The sequence below is a fragment of the Phascolarctos cinereus genome, unplaced genomic scaffold (genome assembly GCF_003287225.1).
Source record: "Phascolarctos cinereus isolate Bilbo 61053 unplaced genomic scaffold, phaCin_HiC Scaffold_4;HRSCAF=312, whole genome shotgun sequence".
Taxonomy (NCBI): Eukaryota; Metazoa; Chordata; class Mammalia; order Diprotodontia; family Phascolarctidae; genus Phascolarctos; species Phascolarctos cinereus.
The window spans coordinates 182,058,608-182,078,373 of NW_027555847.1; the positions used below are offsets into that span (position 1 = coordinate 182,058,608).

Consider the following 19,766-nt stretch of genomic DNA (forward strand, 5'->3'; position numbering starts at 1 on the left):
TCCAAGGCTGGTGGCCTGAGGTCTGATTAGGCAGCTCAGGCTTTAGACAGGTCACAGTGGCATTTAGGACTCAGGAAGACTTGTTCTGATGGGCAAAATTTAAGACACATCTCTCAGACAAGAGAGTTTTCAGCCAGGGATACGGGACACACACCAGAGGGAGCTCCCAGTGAGTTTGTTGCTCTAACAGGGCATAGAGGCATCTGCTGCCCTTTTATCTTTGGCATTCTTTTCAAACTGATTCTATCCCTGAAAATAGACAATTTAGACCAGGTCCTTAGGGAGGCCCTGAGGTCTAAGAAGGTATAGAAAGCTTGAATGGAGAAATTTTGGAAGAATCTCTATGGGGAGTGGGATAGAGAATCAGTTTGGTAGGAGTAAAAGAATTGTGCTGCTGAGGTGGGCCCAATTGAGGATAGATAATATAAATTTGCAATGGTTGGTTATGTGATTTCCTCTAGTTCTATTTAGCAGTAAAAACTATAGAATTATGAGCTGCTGGATCAAAGGGTATGCACATTTTTGTAGCCTTTTGGGCATAGTTCTTCTCAAAGGAACAGCTAATGATTTTGTGAGCTGTCTCTTTCTTTAAATTCGATTTTATTTTCAGTTCCAAATTCTCTCCCTTCTCTTCTCCCTCTCCCTCTCAAAGAGAAAGCAAGAAGAACAAAACCCATTACCAATATGTATAGTCATGCAAAACAAATTTCTGCATTAGCCATATTTAAAAAAAAAAAACAAGAAAAAGGAAGAGAAAGAAAAAATATACTTCAGTCTGCTGAGTTAATCAGTTCTCTGTCTGGAGGTAGATAGCATATTTCACCATGAGTCCTTTGGAATTGTGGTTGATCAAAATTACTACGTCTTTCAAAATTGATTATCTTTAAAATGTTGCTATTATTTCATAACTTGTTCTCCTGGTTCTGCTCACTTCCCTCTGCATTGGTTCATGCAAGTGTTCCCAGGTTTTTCTGAAACCATCTCCTTCATCATTTCTTATAGTACAATAGTATTCCATCACGTTCATATACCATAACTTGCTAAGCCATTCCTCAAATTGATGGGCATCCTATTAATTTCCAATTCTTTGCCACTATAAAAAGAGCTCTCATTAATACTTTTGTACCTATGGCTTCTTTTTTCTCTTTCATGGATCTCTTTATCATATAGACCTAATAGAAGTGTTCTTGGGTCAAAGAGTATATACACTTTGATAACTTTGGGGGCATAGTTCCAAATTACTTTCCAGAATGGTTGGACTAGTTCACAGCTTGTGGCCTATTTTAGTGATAACTTCATCTTTCAAAAAGTGAAGGACGGAATGAGAGGAATCACTGTTCTGGATCCAATTCTGGCCAACAAAGGTGAACTGGTTGCTGGGGGGGAAATAAGGTGAGGCTTAGGGAAAGTGGCAACTCATCTTCAGAACTATAAGAGGAGTGAGAGAAAAAGAGTATATATATCTTTGAACCTCACATCAACCCTGTGAAGTCATTGCTATTATTATTCTCATTTTACAGATGAGGAAACTGAAATTTATGAAGGTTAAATTACTTGCCCAGGGTTATACAGTAATTATCAGATGCAGGTTTCAGACTTGGATCCTACTGACTCTTTTTTTTTTAACATGTTTTTAAATTTTTATTTATTTTATTCTGAACTTAAGAAGTAAAACTAGAATTTCCATAGCATGGTAGAACAGGAAAAAAAACAACAGATGATTGTACATGAAACTATAAATCTATTATGTACAACTTCCTATTCCTTTTAAGTATATAATAAATTGATCGTGTAACATTTTTCCTTTTTTTCTTTCCTCCTTTCAGAATGTGTGAATATATAAATGCCTATAATAATATAATAATGTGTCTGTAGTACTCAAAATGACCTGAAGATAATGGGGAATGCTAAGGAAAATAACCCATGAAGTCTTTTATGGATGTTTTCAAAGCAGTATTGGGGAAAAATTAGAATAAAAAAGGATAGGACTGCTGCTTAAGGTAGATGGAGTGAGGATAATGGATGATGGAGAGGAGACAGAACTATTCAACTCTTACTTTAGCTGTTTTCTCTGCCAAGTGAATGGCTATTTTTTTTCTGGAAATTTTTAGAGTATTCTTTTTCCTGTGTGGGTTGGACTAAACGTCTGAACTCTCCTAGTTCACCCCACTCCCTCATCACCTCTGGTCTGGGCTGATGCCTTCAAACTGGTATCTCTATCTTCATTCTTTGCCCTCTTCCATGTGGCTGCCAGATTGATATTCCTAAAAAACACAGATCTGACCATGTTCCTTCTCTGCTTAAGAAAATTCAGTAACTTCCCAATGAAGTAGCTCAAAAGAAACATGAGATGTACAAATTTAGAGAATCCACGTCCAATGTTCACATGGACTATGGGACTCCGACCTGTCGCAGAGCATTCTGGGCTCGTATTGTTCTGATCAGCCACAGTTGGACACATTGTAACTTGACTCTAACGTAATTTTGGTCCTCTTCGAGAAAAAAGACAACAACCAGCTTCCAGTTACCTTTAGGATAAAGTCCCTCACAGTCTGGTCCCAACCTGTCTTTCCATACTGTATTCGTATTACTCTCCATTACACATGCTAAGCTCTAGCCAAATTAGCCGACTTGCTGTATTCACTGTACACAATGATCCACCTCAAACCTTTGGTCCTTTGCCTCTCTTATGAAGAATGCTGGTCTTTTTCATCTCTGACTCCAAATCCCTAGTTTCCTCCAAGTCCCACCACATGAGGCCTTTCTGGTCCCCCCTCTCCCATTTGTCATGCTCCTCTGTGAAATCACTTTATGTTGATCTGCATAGATGTTGTTTCCCTGCAGAATGCAAAATCCTGGGAAGCAGGTACCATTTCATTTTTGTTTTTTGTATTCTCAGCACCTAGGACAGTGTCTGGCACATAGTAGATACTTAATAAATGCTTATCGAAATGAAGTCCACTTCTGAGACCGATAACCTGTGAGCATAGACTTGCTAATTCTTTCCTTTAGCCCAGATCAACAAATGTAGTATGTAAAGTAATTTAGAGTGAAATGGTAGCTGCAGTTGCGGAGACCTGAATACGTATGGAAAAATGAGTCTATCCTTTCCATTCACTTCCACGCCCATTTCTACTTTGAGGGTTCTGAGTACGTGCACTAATAGAAGCCTGAAGCCAATGTTTGCTTAGAGTTTTCATTGCCAATAGTCTTAGTTGTTAGCAATGAGCATGAGAAGAGACCTATGGGCCAGGATTGCCCATCAAAGATGTATGTCAAGGATTGTGCCCATTCCTAATAGGAAAATAATAGTTATTTATATTTGTCTTATACTGTTGCATTTAAAATTGCTGGGGTACCTTTGCCAAGTCATTTCTACCTTGTTAGAATTACAGTTCAGCATATAAGGGGATGTAGTGGTAGCTAGATGTTGGGTAAGTACTCAGAGAAGCTTGCAGAAGCTCATTTGTGATAATCCTGTTTTTCCCACCATCTCCCTCAGTGATGTTGGATTGGGCTCTAGCTATTATACATCAATAGAAGATAGACAGAAATGCCACAAGAGAATTAACTCTCCCTATCCCCCTCCAATCTCAAGGTTTTGTATATTTTCATGGTTAGGACTGATACTGCTTGGGAACCAGGACATAGGGTACATCTGAGAGGGGGTCTGAGGTACAGTGCAGATACAGCCTTAGATAAGTCTATCTAATTCATCAAAATTAAGTTCAGCCCTTGTCATCGGAGGCAGTTATCAGGGTAGTAGGCACCTTTATGACAGATTGTGACATCAACCGAGTTAGTCAAGCGTGATTTCTGAAAGCCACCACCACATCGTCTCTCACAAGAACCAACATCTTCCCTACCTGGGGAGAGTCATCAACACTATTCAATTCATATCAATAAACAGATATAAAAAGTACCCACTATGTGCCAGGCACTGTGCTTACTGCTCGGATACCAAGAAAAATAAACGAGACAATCCTCGAGGATTGTCCTCAAGGGTCTTATGTTCTTTTATCTTTCCTCTTCTTTGTTCCTGCCAGTGGGAAAAGACTAGTTATTAGTACCTCTTCTGAAGGGTAACTCATACCTTTTCTAGGCCCTGCCTGTCTTTTTGACCAGATGAAAAGGAGTCCAGGTGTCAAGGTCCCTTCTATTACAACCCCTGCTCTGGGGTAAGCTGGATTATGAAGGAAGAACATTTCTATGAGGATAAAAGGGTAACATTTTCTTCTGCCCTTTGTTGGAGCAGTAAGCTCACTGGGATCTATTAGGGATACTTTTTTCTTTTTTAATTTTACATTGGCATTCTTTAACAGTGAGCCTTCTCCCATCTTTTACTTGTGTTCTAAGAGTTTCATGAACTTAACATCTTTTATTTTTAGCAGTGGTTTTATCTTGGCAGATTATACCCAGCAGTTCACAGTCTTATGGGTCCACTGAAAACAAGAGAGTGATTTATTAAGCATACAGAATTAAATCATATATTAATCACATAGGGAAATTTTAGCTCAAAGACAAATACGCAAATCATTGTTCATCAAAATATCAATTAGTTCAATTACAGAACTACTTTGCATAGGGAGCTTAGCTTTAACAACTTCTAATAGTGATTCAGAACCCAGAAGAAAAATAAACAGGGTTAAGGTTCATGAGTGGGAGAAGATATATGTGCATATATAATATTGAGAATGGAAGTCTCCCTCATTAGGTTGTAAGTTCTTTGAGGACAATGACAGTTTTCCTTTTGTTGTATCCCCTCTTACATAGTAGGCACTTAATAAATTCTTATTCTAGGAAGGAAGGCCACTAGGTTCAGGAATAATCTCTGATAAAATATTATAGAGTAGTAATAGTAAACATACCTTTCCCGGGGTCCTCTTGGACTATTCTGCTGCAAAACCTTGAAGTATCTAGGCAGAAGAAGTGAAAGAATATTTGAAGCTCCTAGCTCTCAGAAAGAGTAAGAATTGTGGAGAATAGTGAGGAGGAGACAGAACAAATGACCTCTATAGTCTTCTCCAGCTAGACCAAAACCCCACCCACAAATAAACAAAGCTGCCCCTACCATGTGACTCTGCCCCTCATTTTTCAAACTATAAAAATACATAGAGATTTTTGGTACTCCATTCTTTCCCAGGACTGGGTTGTATGGCAGTGTTCTTTGTCCTACATAGCTATTTCTGTTATCACCTTAGTCTCCAAACATTTGTTTTTCTATATAAGCAATTTGTACAAAAGATCATTGTAGATGTTGTATATGTATACAGTGAACTATAGAGGTTAAATATTCAAAGGGCAGAAGAACCTACTATCCAGGAAATGAAGGAGAAGGTCTGTGTTGTAGAGACCCTGCCGGATTCTGATGCATGGGAACTAGTGGTCAGTGCCAGCCTCACTCATAGAGGAGCAAAAAAACATTAGCGTGTCCAAAGAAAATTGAACAAAGCAAATTGAGCAACATCTGATTCTAGCTTATACTTGAGTGGTTTATCTTGGTGTCAAAAACACTTTTAGTTTCACTCCTTGGGGCATGCCTTTTTGCTCATCTCTTTTTCCATTGCTTTAATTCCCAGCGTCCTCTTCTTCTGCCTTTTCAGTTCAGCATTTTATAGGCTGGTTACCAGCTCTGGCTTATAGCATAATGCTTCTGGCCCCAAACTGCATAGGAACTTTCCATTTCTGGCCTTCCCTTGTTCCTGAACCAGAGTAGCTTCAACATGTGTCATGGAATTGGTTCAATCTCAACCTATGATGAGTACTAGCCCTAGCCATGGGAAATAGCATGTCAACAAAATAGGAAAACTTGATCTTGACTATACTGCCAGTCGGAGAAAAGTTGACTCGAACCTTGAAAACAAGTATCAGTGACCTAGCCCTTGATGTGAATTGAAGGATATCTTATGTTACTTCTTAAACCGTGGATCATGACCCCATATGGGGTCGTGAAAAATTTGGTAGCAGTAAAAGGTTTCTGAATACATAATGACCAAAAATTAATTAAAAATCAAACATGTAATGAATCCAAGGTGTTTCTGGCAGAGCTTGCCCATGTGGCATCACACAACTTCACTGAACACACAACATGTGTACTTTGTACTGTGCATGCCCTCACACCGCACAACGCCAACAAATGCTGCCTAAATGTGAAAAGGGATCACAAGAAGCCCTGTATAGAGGATTATGTTGTTAAAGCATTTGTTAAATACTTACTATGTGCCAGGTATACAGAGCAAGGAAGAAACGTAATCTTTGTGCTTAGTGAACTCAGGGTCTAATTGAGGAGACAACATACACGTAACCGTGTACATTCAACAAACACACAGTGTAAATGGAAGGTAATGTCTGAAGGAAGGTACTAGCAAGCAGAGAAAACTGGTAGGAGGTTGGATTTGAGCTCTGTTGAAGGAATCCAGGAAAGCCCAGAGGAAGGACAGCATTCCAAGACTGATGGGACAACCAGTGGCAAGGCATAGAGTGAAGAGTTGGGAGGTGGTATTGCGTGCTAGGAATAACAAGAAGGTTTTGGTGTCTCTGGATTGTTTGTATATGAAGCAGAGTAAAGTGTGAGAAGACTGGAAAAGTAGGGAGGGGCCAGGTTGTGAAAGGTTTTAAATGCCAAACAGAGGGTTCTTATGTTTTGTACTGCAGATAATAAGAAGCCCCTGGAGTTTATTGAGTAAGGGCATGATGTGGTCAGTCCTGCACTTTAGGAAGATCATTTTGCAGCTGAGTGGAGAATAGGCTAGGGTTGGGAGAGACTTGAGGTAGGGAGATCAACCAGAAGGCTCTTGCATTTATTATCATATTCATTCAACCTTCTAGCTAAGTGCCTAATGTGGCTATGAAATAAATTAGTACCTCAATGCATTCCAGATGCTAAGTAGGGTACAGTAAAACCAAAAAAGGTCCTTTACCTTATTCAGATGTACTCTATTATTTGTTTCTGCCTATAGGGCCCAGGTTAGCCCTATTGGGATTGAAGTCAAATGTATAACTGACAGAAATCTAGAAGCTCTATAGCCCAAGCAAGGAAACTACCTCAGTGACCAAGGTGTATCTTGTGTGCCTTCATAAATATGTTGAGTTTTACACATATATGTCTTCTGTTGACATGTTGACTATTGCTTTTTAAATTTAAAAAATTTACATTTAATTTTTATTTTATTTTTTTCTCAATTGCATGTAAACAAAATTTTTTTAACATTTATTTTTGAAAAATTTTGAGTTCCAAATTCTCTCCCTCACTCCCTCCTCCCCTCTGCTTGAGAAGGCAGACAATTTGTTTTAGATTATACATGCTCAATCATGCAAAACATATTTCGATATTAGCCATTGCAAAGAAAAAGACCAAAAAACCCAAACCTCACCAAGAATAATAAAGAAAGTAAAAAAGCAGGCTTCAATCTGCAATCAGACTCTACCAGATCTTTTTCTGGAAGTAGATAGCATTTTTCATCATGGGTCCTTCAGAATTTTGACTATTACTTTAGACTGACCACTAGTCTTGCTCTGTTTGCCAGTGTTCCTACCCTCTAGATTTTTTTTACTGTAAATTTGGTCTTTTTAACCACTTATCTCATTTTGAAGTCTGTTCCTCTGCGCCCCCTCACAATTTCTATCCATTAAGTAGTATTTGACCTGCTGTATACTCTTATTCTGGCTTGCCTATCTGTTTCTGACCTTTACTACCTGAATTTTCCCATTGTGGGCTACTTACCTGATTACAGAAGTCCAACTTTACTTTGGCCACTTGTTAGATGGTATAGTGTACTGTTCTGAGCCTGGAGTCAGGAAGACTTATCTTCCTGACTTCAAATCTGGCCTCAGACATTTATTAGCTGTATGACCTCGAACAAGTCACTCTGTAGGCCTCAGTTTCCTCATCTGGAAAATGAACTGGAAAAGGAAATGGCAAACCATTCTAGTATCTTTGCCAAGAAAAACCAAAAAAATGACAAAGAGTCAGACGTAACTGAAAAATGACTGAACTGTTCAGAACAAATTCACCGTGGGTCACTCTAGACTATTTCTCTACCTGTTGTATTTTCTATTTTACACTCATCCACTCTCCATATTTCATAGTCCTGACTCCTTATCCTATAATCCCTGATATCACCTACAGTCCCAGTACCTCCAGTGCCTTTCCACTTTTGTTCATAGTGGATAGAGTACTGGACTTGTGTCAGGAAGACCTGGGTTCAGATCCTACCTAAGACACTTACTAGCTACGTGACCCCTGGGAAAATCACTTAACTACATTCTGCCTCCATTTCCTCACTTCTAAAACAATGGAGTTGGAGGTAGGGTCAAAGACTCCTTCAAGCTGTAGTTACATAATTCTATAATCTTGTGATCTGATTATATCTTGTAAATTATAATGGCTTTCTATGGTTTATAACATAAATGATAACTTCCTGAGTCTGGTATTCCAACTCATCTGTTTTTCCAACCTTTTACCCCAAACCAAACTAATCTATTTGTGTCTGTATCTATCCCTTGCCTTGCTCATTCTCACTCTATGCCTATCCATACATTTCCTGTCTTTCTAGACTTGAGTTCAGACTCTTTTTCCATGAAGTCTTTACTGCCCAATCTAACTTCTAATGATTGTCTTTTTCTTATGGCTATCAGAGCAAATAAACTCATGTATGGAAAGGCTTTGTGAACTTTAAAATGCCACATGAAAGAATCAACAAGAATTTATTAAGTTCTTACTATGTGCCAGGCATTGTGTTAAGATATGGGGACACAAAGTAAGAGCAGAAACAGTCCCTGCCCTCAATGAGCTATTATCATTGTTATTAGGCAACATATATGTTGCTAGTACACCAAAATTTTAACCTGCACATCAGGCGGGGTTGTGGTATAAACAGACACTAGGGGGCAGTAGAGGGTCAGGTGTGGTACAAATTTTGTGCATTATACTATAAGCCAATTATCAGATCTGAGGATACCTGGACTGGAGAGGCTTCAACTATAGTTACAATTTATTTAACTCATAAGCAGTATAAAGGGACATCCTGGGGGCAGAAGGGCGTAGCCTGGTGGACAAATTGTGACAGAAATCAAGGAAGGAGCAATTAGGTGACTAGAACTCCTGAACTCTTCCTTCTCTATGGCTGGAAAACTAGAAGCAAATGCTGCTAGTACAATTGAGGTGATGATGATGATGATGAAAACCCAACAATTTACATTTAGATGAAGCTTTGAGGTAGTCATTGAGACTAGAGCTGACCACAGCTCTCATCATCACTTGCTTCCGCAGCATTGCAAGCTGTGTGCACAGGACAGGAGCACCAGGAGCCCCAAACTTTGTCCTACTTACCCCGACACCATAATGAGGGCACAAGGGAATGAGACTACAAATGATAAGTCTTGGGTGTTATTACCCTTATGCCTCTTAGCTTCTACTGTTCAGTCTCTAAATATTTATCTATAGATTTTTTCTTATTACATTTGGGCTGGTCTCTGCTTACTACAAAACTCCCCGCATGTGAAAAGTCTTCCTGCTTTCAAAACCACTAAATATTCTCATGGAAATGCCAGTGTAGTCAACTGCTCCCCAGAGCAGGGGAAGAGGGTACCTCCGCCTTCCCACCTCAGTGTACACACACACACACACACACACACACACACACACACACACTTTGTACTTTCTCTCTGTCTCTTTCTCTCTCTATCTCTGTCTCTGTCTCTCCTCTATCTATCTCTCTCTCCCCCACATGGAATTCTTTGCTCTAGGTAATAAGAAACTAGGCATCCAATTAATCCAGATAGGCTAGACATTTAACTCACTATAGGATCACTGTAGGAAAGGGGCCTAGACTAGGTGCTATTTTAAAGACCTTTCTTACACCATCTCCCATGATGCTATAAAAAAGCAGGCAAGGGAGTAGAGAAGGTAGCAAACTGCAGTTTAAAAATGAGGCTATAATTCAGATCACTGAACTTCTCAAGACGTTACTTTCATCTGAAATGAAGATCTAGTGTTTTTTTTAGATTACATATCCAACCCAAGGGTTATTTACTTTACAAGAAAGAATAAAACAGGCAAAATTGAGCAGGTCTTATGTAGTTACAAAGGCCAAATGGTCTTTGTAATTTAAAGAAAACAAACAAATAAACACACAACTTTTCAGTTAATTTATATGGTGCAAGAGAAGCCAAGAACTAAATAAAATTTAGGCTTTTCACTTTGATAGTGACTTCTCTTTTTCTTGAAGATTGGCATATCCTCAGACATGATGCTAGGGGAAAAGCAGTAGCCAATCCAGTGATTCACTTCATGGAAGAGAAATCATTTTTTGATGGTCTTTGGTTGCTTTGTTTCACAGGTTGAGATTTAAATGTTTACTTTTTTAGCATCCTCCTTTTAGTTTAAAATTAATCGTGATTGAAAGTAGCCATTAGCTCACCAGTTCAAAGGTCTAGTATAATACAGGTTGCTTTCAGCAGCAATGTTATGAGTAACTTCTATAAAATTGATATTTCCTTTGGGATTTGGTCAATGATATGGTGTCTTGACAAATGACTTCTGAGATGCAGTACAGGACAGGGGAATTATCCAGACAACAGTCTTTGTTTTGCTAAGGCAAATTCCCAGGAGAAATAGCAATGCTGCTTTTTCTCTGGGGCTTGGAATTTACCATTGTCCTGGGAATCATGATTTCATTGCTCCAAGGAATAAAGGCAGACCAGAAATATGACTCTTTGGAATGTGTGTAATGTGTATGAATAAAAATGTTGAATGGTGGCTAAATATCCTGATCTGATTTTTATAGCCATAACTTTTATTTATTAAATTAGTTTTTTTCCCAAATTACATGTAAAAGCAATTTTTAACGTTTGGTTTTATAAAATTTTGAATTCCAAACTATCTTTCTCCCTCTATTCCCTTGCTGCTCCTTGAGAAGGCAAGCAATTTGATATAGACTATACATGTGCTGTTATGCAAAATGTATTTCCATATTAGCCATGTTATGAAAGAAAACACAGACCCCAAACCCCCCAAATCAAGAAAAACAGATAAAGATTTGCATTTAAACTCTCAGTTCTTTCTGTGGAGGTGGATAGCATTTTTCATCAAGAGTCCTTCAGAATTTTCTTGGATCATTTTATTACTGAGAATAACAAAGTCATTCACAGTTGATCATTGAGCAATATTGCTGTTACTGTGTGCAATGTTCTCTTATTCTACTTACTTCACTTTGCATCAGTTCACATAAGTCTTTCCAGTTTTTCTGGAAAACTTGCTTGTCATTTCTTATAGCACAATAGTATTCCATTATAATCATATACTACAGCTTGTTCAGCCATTCGTCAGCTGAAGGGCACCCCTCAGTTTCCAATTCTTTGCCACCACAAAAGAGGGCTAGAAATATTTTTGTACATATAGGTCCTTTTCCTTTTCCTTTGATCTCTTTAGGGTACAGACCCAGTAGTGGTATTGCTAGGAGTGCAAAGGGTATGCACAATTTTATAACCCTTTGGGCATAGTTCCAAATTGCTCTATAGAATGGTTAAATCAGTATACAACTTCACCAGTAGTTTTAGCCATAAATTTTAAATAAAGTCATTCTTTACTCTAAAATTGTTTAAGAGGATTCCACATAAAAAAAAAACACTTTGCATAATATTCTTAACAATGAACTAGATCACTTTTCCACAAAGTGTTAGTGAGTATACTGGCCAGTTTTGCCAATGAAGTATTTTATTTGGAGATAAAATCTTTTAATTATTTGGAAATGAACTTTTGTCTATAACACCAATATGTTAAATAGTAGTAATGGTCAAATGACTTATGTTTACTTCAAAAATGTTTCTCTTATTCCCATAGATGCAACCCCTCCAGGATATTTACTCGACAGTTCGCAGAAAATGCTGTTCTCAGTTCAATGATGTTGGAGGTTTTAAAAGAATAGGTATCCATTCATGGCAGGATGAGAGTGGGATTTATCCCAATGCACATGTAAGACAAATGATCTTCCCATCAGTTAATCCTATCCTCCCTATTCTGAAATAATGCACTGTATCAAAGGTGCGAAAGAGCAATAAACAATCAGTTAATGGTGTATTATATGTTCTAATAAATAAAACTGAAGTGCCACTCATACAGTAGGTTTTTTCTTCTAGGATATGACTTTTTTTTTAAGATAGATGAACACCATCATCATTATCATTAGCATGTACATAGCAATTTAAAATGCTAACTCATTTGAAGAAATCATTATAGAAATTATAGAAATACCAGATGTTAAAGATATTAGGAACCCTAGAGACTGTCTAGTGTGAGGTTTCTTAACCTGGTATGCATGAATGTGTTTTTTAAATATTGTGGTGGCTACATTTCAACAGAATTGGTTTCCTTTGCAATCATGCATATTTTATTTTATGCATTTAAAAACATTATTCTTAGAAACCGTTAGGCTTCGCCAGATTGCCAAGAGGAATACATGTCAAAAAAAGGGTTAAGAAGCCCTGATCTAATCCAGCCCCTTCAGTATATACGAGGAAAGTTAGTCACATAAAGGTTAATCAATTTTCCCAGAAGCACATAGGAAGTGTAGAGCTGAGCTAGACCTTGAATCCAAACTTGGCTATGTGATATTCTCTCTTTCTGGCATCCAGGGATGCTCCTTCCCCTTATTTGGGTAAGCTCCTACTCCTTTGTTTGGATCAGCTCCTTTCACCTCATAGGAAGAGGACTACAAGGGCACGTATCCAAGAAAGAATCTGCTTCTGTATTTAGAGGGAGCACTCATTTGACAAGGAGTAAAAACATGTACTGAGCTATACACGGTACCTAGAAAGAGGCTTAAAAATTCACATAGTCTTAAGGAGAAGCATGTGCTATAAGAAACTGATAAAGTGAAGATGCTAAAATTGTACCATAGAAAAGGGATCAACATGTCAAGAAACCGCACGTACTGGGGAGGCAACTCAAACCTAGCATTTCCCTGATACTGTGAATATTGTGGATTGTGGAGGACCCAAGAGCAGCTAGGTGGCACAGCGTACAGGGTGCAAAATAAGTATAGTCAAATACATCAGCGTATTGGTTATCTATGAAAGCACACATCTCCTTTTGCACCCCTAGTCCATCATTACCTCTTCTAGGAGGCAGGTAACATCTTTCATCTTAGGACTCCAAGACCAGCACTCTGGACACCAACTTATAGTGTGTCAGTAAACCTTTCTTAAGTAGCTGGCAGCTAGGTGGTGCAGTGGATAGAGTACTGGGCTTAGAGTCAGAAGACTCATTTTCCTGAATTCAAATCTAGCCTCAGACACTTACTAGCTGTGTGACCCTGGGCAAGTCACTTAACCCTGTTTGCCTCAGTTTCCTCATCTGTAAAATGAGCTAGAGAAGGAAATGGCAAATCAGCTAAGTATCTTTGCCAAGAAAACCCCAAATGGGGTCACAAAGAATCCAACATGACTGAAAATGATCAAACAACAAGAAAAGAGGACCCATAGGATATGTTCGTGTGAAAAAGATCTGGAGCTTGTGGAGGACTGGCAACTCAATATGAGTCAGCCGTATTATATGGCATCCAGGAAAAAACCCAACAACAGTGCAACAACCACAAACACAACACATAAAATAAACAAACAAAAAAAGCCAATGTAACTTTAAGCTGTCTAGAAGAACAGCATTGTGCTTAAGTCTAGGAAGTGATAGCTACACCATATTCTGCTTTATTAAGACCACATCTGGAGTTCTGTGCTCAGATCCACATACCACATTCTAAGATGAGTGTTGATAAGCCAGACAGTGTCCGTAGGAAGGACACCAAGGTATTGAGGGGTCTTGAGATCATACCATATGAGAATCAGATGAAAGAACTGGAGGTTTTTAGCCTAGAGAAAATAAGATTTAGGTGAGGATGGCGATAGCTATCTTCAAGAATTTGGAGGGGCATCACATGGAAGAGGGAATAGATTTGTTCCATTTAAACTCAGAAGGCAGAACTATGAGTAATCAGTAGAAGATTCAGAGAGGCATATTTTCATTATATTGAGGGGAAAACTTCATAACAATAATAACTATCCAGTAGTGGTATAGGCTGAGTTGGAGATAGTGGCCTTCCTCTTCACCTTCACTAGAGGCCTTCAAGTAGAGGTCTGATGACCATTTGAGTGTATTGTAGAAGGAATTTTTGTTCAGGTATCAGTTGGACTAGATGGCCTCTGAGATCCCATCCAACACTGAGATTCTCTGGTTCTCTGGGATATACCAGAAGGGAGGTTTGTTTGATGCACTCTGGAAAATGGAAGATAGTTTTCTTGATGGTCAAAGGACTTGGGTGTGAGCCCATTTTTTTGAGGTTAAATAAAATCTTTCCTGCAGTTTACCCTTAGTACTTTCAGGGGAGCTGAAGACCCTTTCTGGGAGAGTAAACTGAGCCAACAGCAATCATTGCTCAATTTACTCGGGTAGGACTTTAATCTAGAGAGACCTTCACAAAAATGTACCCGTATCTATTGTGTCTGGAGTTAGGACTTTTCATATTTACATATATGAGCATATGTATGTGTATATGACATAGATGCATCTAGCTGGGCTCAGAATTAAATGGAAGGAAGAAATTAAATTAAATAGAAGGAAGAAACTGCAAAGTGTCTTTACTGATCCAAAGCTACTTGTTGCAACAAAACCTCCTTTTTTTTCCCTAGTGATGCTATATGACTGTGAATCATATGTTCATATGCATTTTTTTCACTCAGTCCTCATGACAACCCTGAGAGGTAGGGCTATTATTATCTTTATCTTACAGATGAGGAAACTGAGGCAGACAGAGATTAAGTGACTTGTTCAAGGTCATTCAGCTATGTCTAAGACAGAATTTGGACTCGGGTCTTCCTGATTCCAGGCCCAGTGCTCTATCTACGCCCAATGGTGATGGGTTGTGGTTGTGCTTTGTCCTTCATTCTCGAAGAGGACCATGACATCAGGGTGATGATAAAAATGACTTGCAATTGAATTGGATTTAAATGAGGCATGGCTGTGTAAAGTCATCAGCCTCACTTTCTCCTCCAGAGCCATCTGGATCCAGTGGCCAGATATAGATCAGGACAACTGGAGATGGCCAGGATGACGTGGGAGCCCTTGGCCTTTTTTGTCAATCCTCCTACTACAAAATATTGTGTTTGGGTCTACTCAGTGCAGGAGCAGCCCTTCTTCCCCCTCAATGGGCAGCTACGACTCCTGACTCCCCAACAACCATGTCGAGGGGACCTGTAGTTGGCACTGATCCTGGCACCACTTATTCCTGTGTGGGAGTCTTCCATCATGGGAAAGTGGAGATCATTGCTAATGACCAAGGAAACAGGACCACCCCAAGCTACATCGCCTTCACTGACACAGAATGTTTAATCAGTGATGCTGCAAAGAATCAAGTTGCAATGAACCCTACCAACAGAGTTTTTGATGCCAAACGTCTGATTGGTCACAGATTTGATGATGCAGTTGTACAGTCAGACATGAAGCATCGGCCTTTCATGGTGGTGAATGATGCAGGCAGGCCTAAGGTCCAAGTGGAGTACAAAGGGGAGACCAAAAGTTTCTATCCAGAAGAAGTATTTTCTGTGGCATTGACCAAAATGAAAGAAATTGCTGAAGCTTACCTGTCAAAAATGCTGTGGTCACAGTACTAGCCAATTTCAATGATTCCCAATGTCAGGCCATCAAAGATGCTGGAACCATCGATAGTCTCAATGTACTCTGAATCGCCAGTGAGCCAACTGCTGCTGCTGTTGCTTATGGCTTGGACAAAAAGGTTGGTGCCGAAAGAAATGTGTTGATCTTTGACCTTGGAGGTGGTACTTTCAATGTCTCCATTCTTACCAGAAGATGGAATCTTCATTTCATTGCCAAGTTGAAGTGAAAGCACAAGAAGGACATTAGTGAGAACTAAAGGGCTGTTCACTGTCTGTGCACTGCTTGTGAACGTGCAAAGTGTACCCTCTCTTCTAGTACCCAGGCGAGTATTGAGATTGACTCTTTCTATGAAGGTATTGACTTCTATACATTAGTCATCAGAGCCTGTTTCAAAGAGCTGAATGCTGATCTCTGTGGCACCCTGGATCCTGTGGAAAAGTCCTTAAGGGATGCCAAGCTAGATAAATCACAGGTTCATGACATCATCCTGGTGGCTCCACTTGCATCCCCCAAATCCAGAAGTTTCTGCAAGACTTCTTCAATGGCAAGGAGCTCAAAAACAGTATCAGTCCTGATGAGGCTGTTGCCTATGGTACAGCTGTCCAGGCTGCCATTTTGTCTGGAGACAAATCTGAGCATGTACAGGACTTACTGCTGTTGGTTGTCTCCTCTTTCCCTTGGAGTTGAAACTGCTGGTGGAGTTATGGCAGTTCTGATCAAACATAGTACCACCATCCCCACCAAGCAGACAGAGACCTTTACCACCTACTCAGACAACCAGCCTGGTGTGCTTATTCAGGTTTATGAAGGTGAGAGAGCAATGACAAAGGATAACAACCTGCTTGGCAAGTTTGAGCTCACAGGAATCCCCCCCAGCACTCAGGGGTGTTCCTCAGACTGAAGTAACATTTGACATTGGTGCAAATGGCATCCTCAATGTTCCTGCTGTAGATAAGAGCACAGGCAAGGAGAACAAGATCACCATCACCAATAATAAAGGTCGTCTGAGCAAATAAGACCTTGAGCATATGGTCCAGGAGGCTGAGAAATACAAAGTTGAGGATGAGAAGCAGCAAGACGAGGGGTCTTTCAATAATTCTCTTGAGTCTTATGCTTTCCAACATGAAGGCTACCACAGAAGATGAAAAACTGCAATGCAAAATTGGTGATGAAGACAAACAGAATATCCTTGACAAATGTAATGAAATAATCAACTGGCTGGATAAGAACCAGACTGCTGAGAAGTAAGAATTTGAGCACCAGCAGAAAGAATTGGAGAAAGTCTGCAACCCTATCATTACTAGGCTGTACAAGAGTGCAGGGGACATGCCAGGAGGCATGTCTGGTGGGTTCCAAGGGGGTGGAGCAGACCCATCTGGAGGTGCTTCTTCTGGACCCACCATTGAAGAAGTCGACTAAACATACCAGAAGAAAGAGCAGTCTGCACAGCTTTCCAAAAATTGAAGGACTCAAATCTGTTGCCAAGGCAGGAGCAGTTTAAAAGAAAGATTTAAGGGCAGCTAGGTGGCACAGTGGATAGAGCTCTGGCCTTGGAGTCAGGAGGACCTGAATTCAAATCCAACTTCAGACACTTGACACTTATTAGCTGTGTGATCCTGGGCAAGTCACTTAACCCTGATTGCTTCACCAAAAAGCAAAAATAAAATAAAATAAAAGTATCATTTAAACTACTCTGTAAATCTGGGCATTCTGAATACTTGAATGTGTGCAGAGGGAGAGAAGTGAACAACATTGCACTTTATCAGTAGTATAAACAAGTGGAAATGCAATTCTTCTGGAGAATAAAATCTATTTAAAATTGGCTATATATATATATATGTATATGTATATATATGTATATATATATATATATGTATATATATATATATATATAGTTTGGTTCAGACCCTTAGCTCTTTAAAAGAACTTTCTCATTACAAATGATTAGAATTTTGAAATAAAGATGATTGTACAGAATATTTATTTAGTACAACAAGAAAGTACCGTAGAAAAAAATGATCAATCATCTGAATCGTTTTTGCAAGGTATGTGACCAGCTAATTTTAACATCTGAGGTGGAACTTTATTTCTCTAGTTAAGCAAGCATGTGTACTCTATTTTAGTTCTAAAATAAGTGATCAGGGTAAGGCTTGAACCTCTCTCTTGCATTGTTCCACTTGTGTTAGATTGAGTTGAGTTCAGTTGTTTTTCAGTCATGTACAACTCTGTGATCCCATTTGTGGGTTGTTTTTTTTTTTGGTGTGTGGTGGTGTTGTTTGTTTTGGCAAAGATACTGGAGTGATTTGCCATTTCCTTCTCCTGCCTATTTTACAGATGAGGAAACTGAGGCAAACAGGGTGAAGTGACTTGCCCAGGGTCACACAGCTAGTAAATGTCTGAGACCAGATTAGAACTCAGGAAGTTGTCTTCCTGACTCCAGACCTGGTGCTCTATTTTCCCCATCTATGTGTTAGGCCACTAACTGACTAATGAGATACCTAGATCTTATAATGTGCTATTTTTAGTAAACAATGATTTGGAAAGGACAAAATGACCACTTATCAGATTGTTATAGTTGTTTAATTTATGTTTATACTTGTTGTCTCTTTCATTAGAATATAAGCTCTTTAAGGATAGCGATGGTTTCATTCTTTCTATTTATATCCTTGGTACCTGGCACAGTGCTTGGCACATAGGAGGTGCTTACTGACTGGTTAACAAATGTATCAGGGATTACCTCCAGGTTTAAAATACTGTACTAGTACTGTCAAATCTACAAGCTACAAGACTGAACTACTTGCACCCAAACAACCAGAAATTTGGATGAAGATGAAGCTGATGATTCAGATTATAGTGATGAAACCCAGTATGGCAAAGTAGGAGATTGGAATTTCAGTGAATATGGAAGATTTGGGGTATTTGTCTTTCATAAATTTGGAGTATGCTCTAGAAGAAATGCTAGAAAAGAAATGATAAACCTAAATTCACTAAGTATCATACACACTAACAGAGAAAGACTTTGCCTTGAATTTTATAGTCTTATATGTAGTCAAATGCTAAATACCTGGACTTAAGAATATATGTCTAAGAGAGTGGTAATCTATGGAAATTTGAGTGTCAAACTGTTGATTATTTGAAAATGCCTTATAGTGGGAAGATGGACAACAATGAGCTATCTGGGATGGGCCTGCAATAGATAAAGCTTAATGTCCCCTTTGAACTTTGCTGCATTCTCTTTTAACACTATAGCATTACTCAGGAAAATAAAAAAATAATTTGCCTACTGTAACTGAATTTCTCCTCCCTCAGAATGAGAGTACCACTCATTAAACAAGTGCTTTCACTTGTCATAAAAGGGCTGAACTTGGAAGTTAGTTTAGGTGCAAAGTGAGACAGCATAGATAATATGTTGATTTACTTGACTATACTTATTTGTCCCAAGGGAAGACTTTTACTTGGGGGTTGGGATGTGGAGGAGTAATTAGGATAGGGACAGTGATGCCAAAAAAAAAAAAAAAGGAAAAACGATCACTAATGAAATAATTCTTAAAAAAGAAGCAAATAGAAGTAAGTTCAGAAAGGGATACAGACAATACAGGTTTGTTACTATCTTCTTAATATACACTTAATAACTACATAATATAATTCACAGTTTCATAGACAATTCTCTTTTTCTGTTCTTTGTGTATTGTAGTTTTGTGTGTGTTGACATTTAAATTCATAAAAAAGAAAATTGAAAAATAGTTCCTGGGGGTATTAAATATCAGACTAAACACACCTCTCACCTTTGCTTGGATTCTCTAAATATTCAGATAAAAATATTGTTTTGACTTAGTTTTTTGTTTGTTTTACTGCTCTAACTTCACAGACCATAGTTGAGCCTGGGATTAGACTGAGACTCTTAATTTAGGTCTGAGCCATCAGGCAACATTCAGAAAGAGCAAACCTATCTGTGAACCCTAAAGTTTTTCTCCGTAATATGACGCTCCTTTCACTCGTTAAATGTTTTCTCTTATTTCTTCATAAATTCTTCCCTTATCCATAGATTTGACAGGTAAATTTTCCCGTGTTCCCCTAATTTGCTTATGATATCACCTTT

General features: G+C 38.8%; 1 protein-coding gene and 1 pseudogene across 1 annotated transcript in view; both read left to right on the forward strand.

Annotated features, from left to right (window-relative positions):
• The window catches only part of CFAP95 (cilia and flagella associated protein 95), a 113,417-nt gene extending 101,310 nt beyond the window's left edge, over nucleotides 1-12,107 (forward strand). Inside the window, exon 9 of the mRNA XM_021001800.2 lies at nucleotides 11,843-12,107. Within this exon, the coding sequence (XP_020857459.1) occupies nucleotides 11,843-12,028 (186 nt within the window). The 3' untranslated portion in view covers nucleotides 12,029-12,107. The remainder of the gene's footprint in view (nucleotides 1-11,842) is intronic.
• Nucleotides 12,108-15,231: 3,124 nt separating this feature from the next.
• LOC110218872 (heat shock cognate 71 kDa protein pseudogene) lies at nucleotides 15,232-17,165 on the forward strand (annotated as a pseudogene).
• Nucleotides 17,166-19,766: the final 2,601 nt, after the last annotated feature.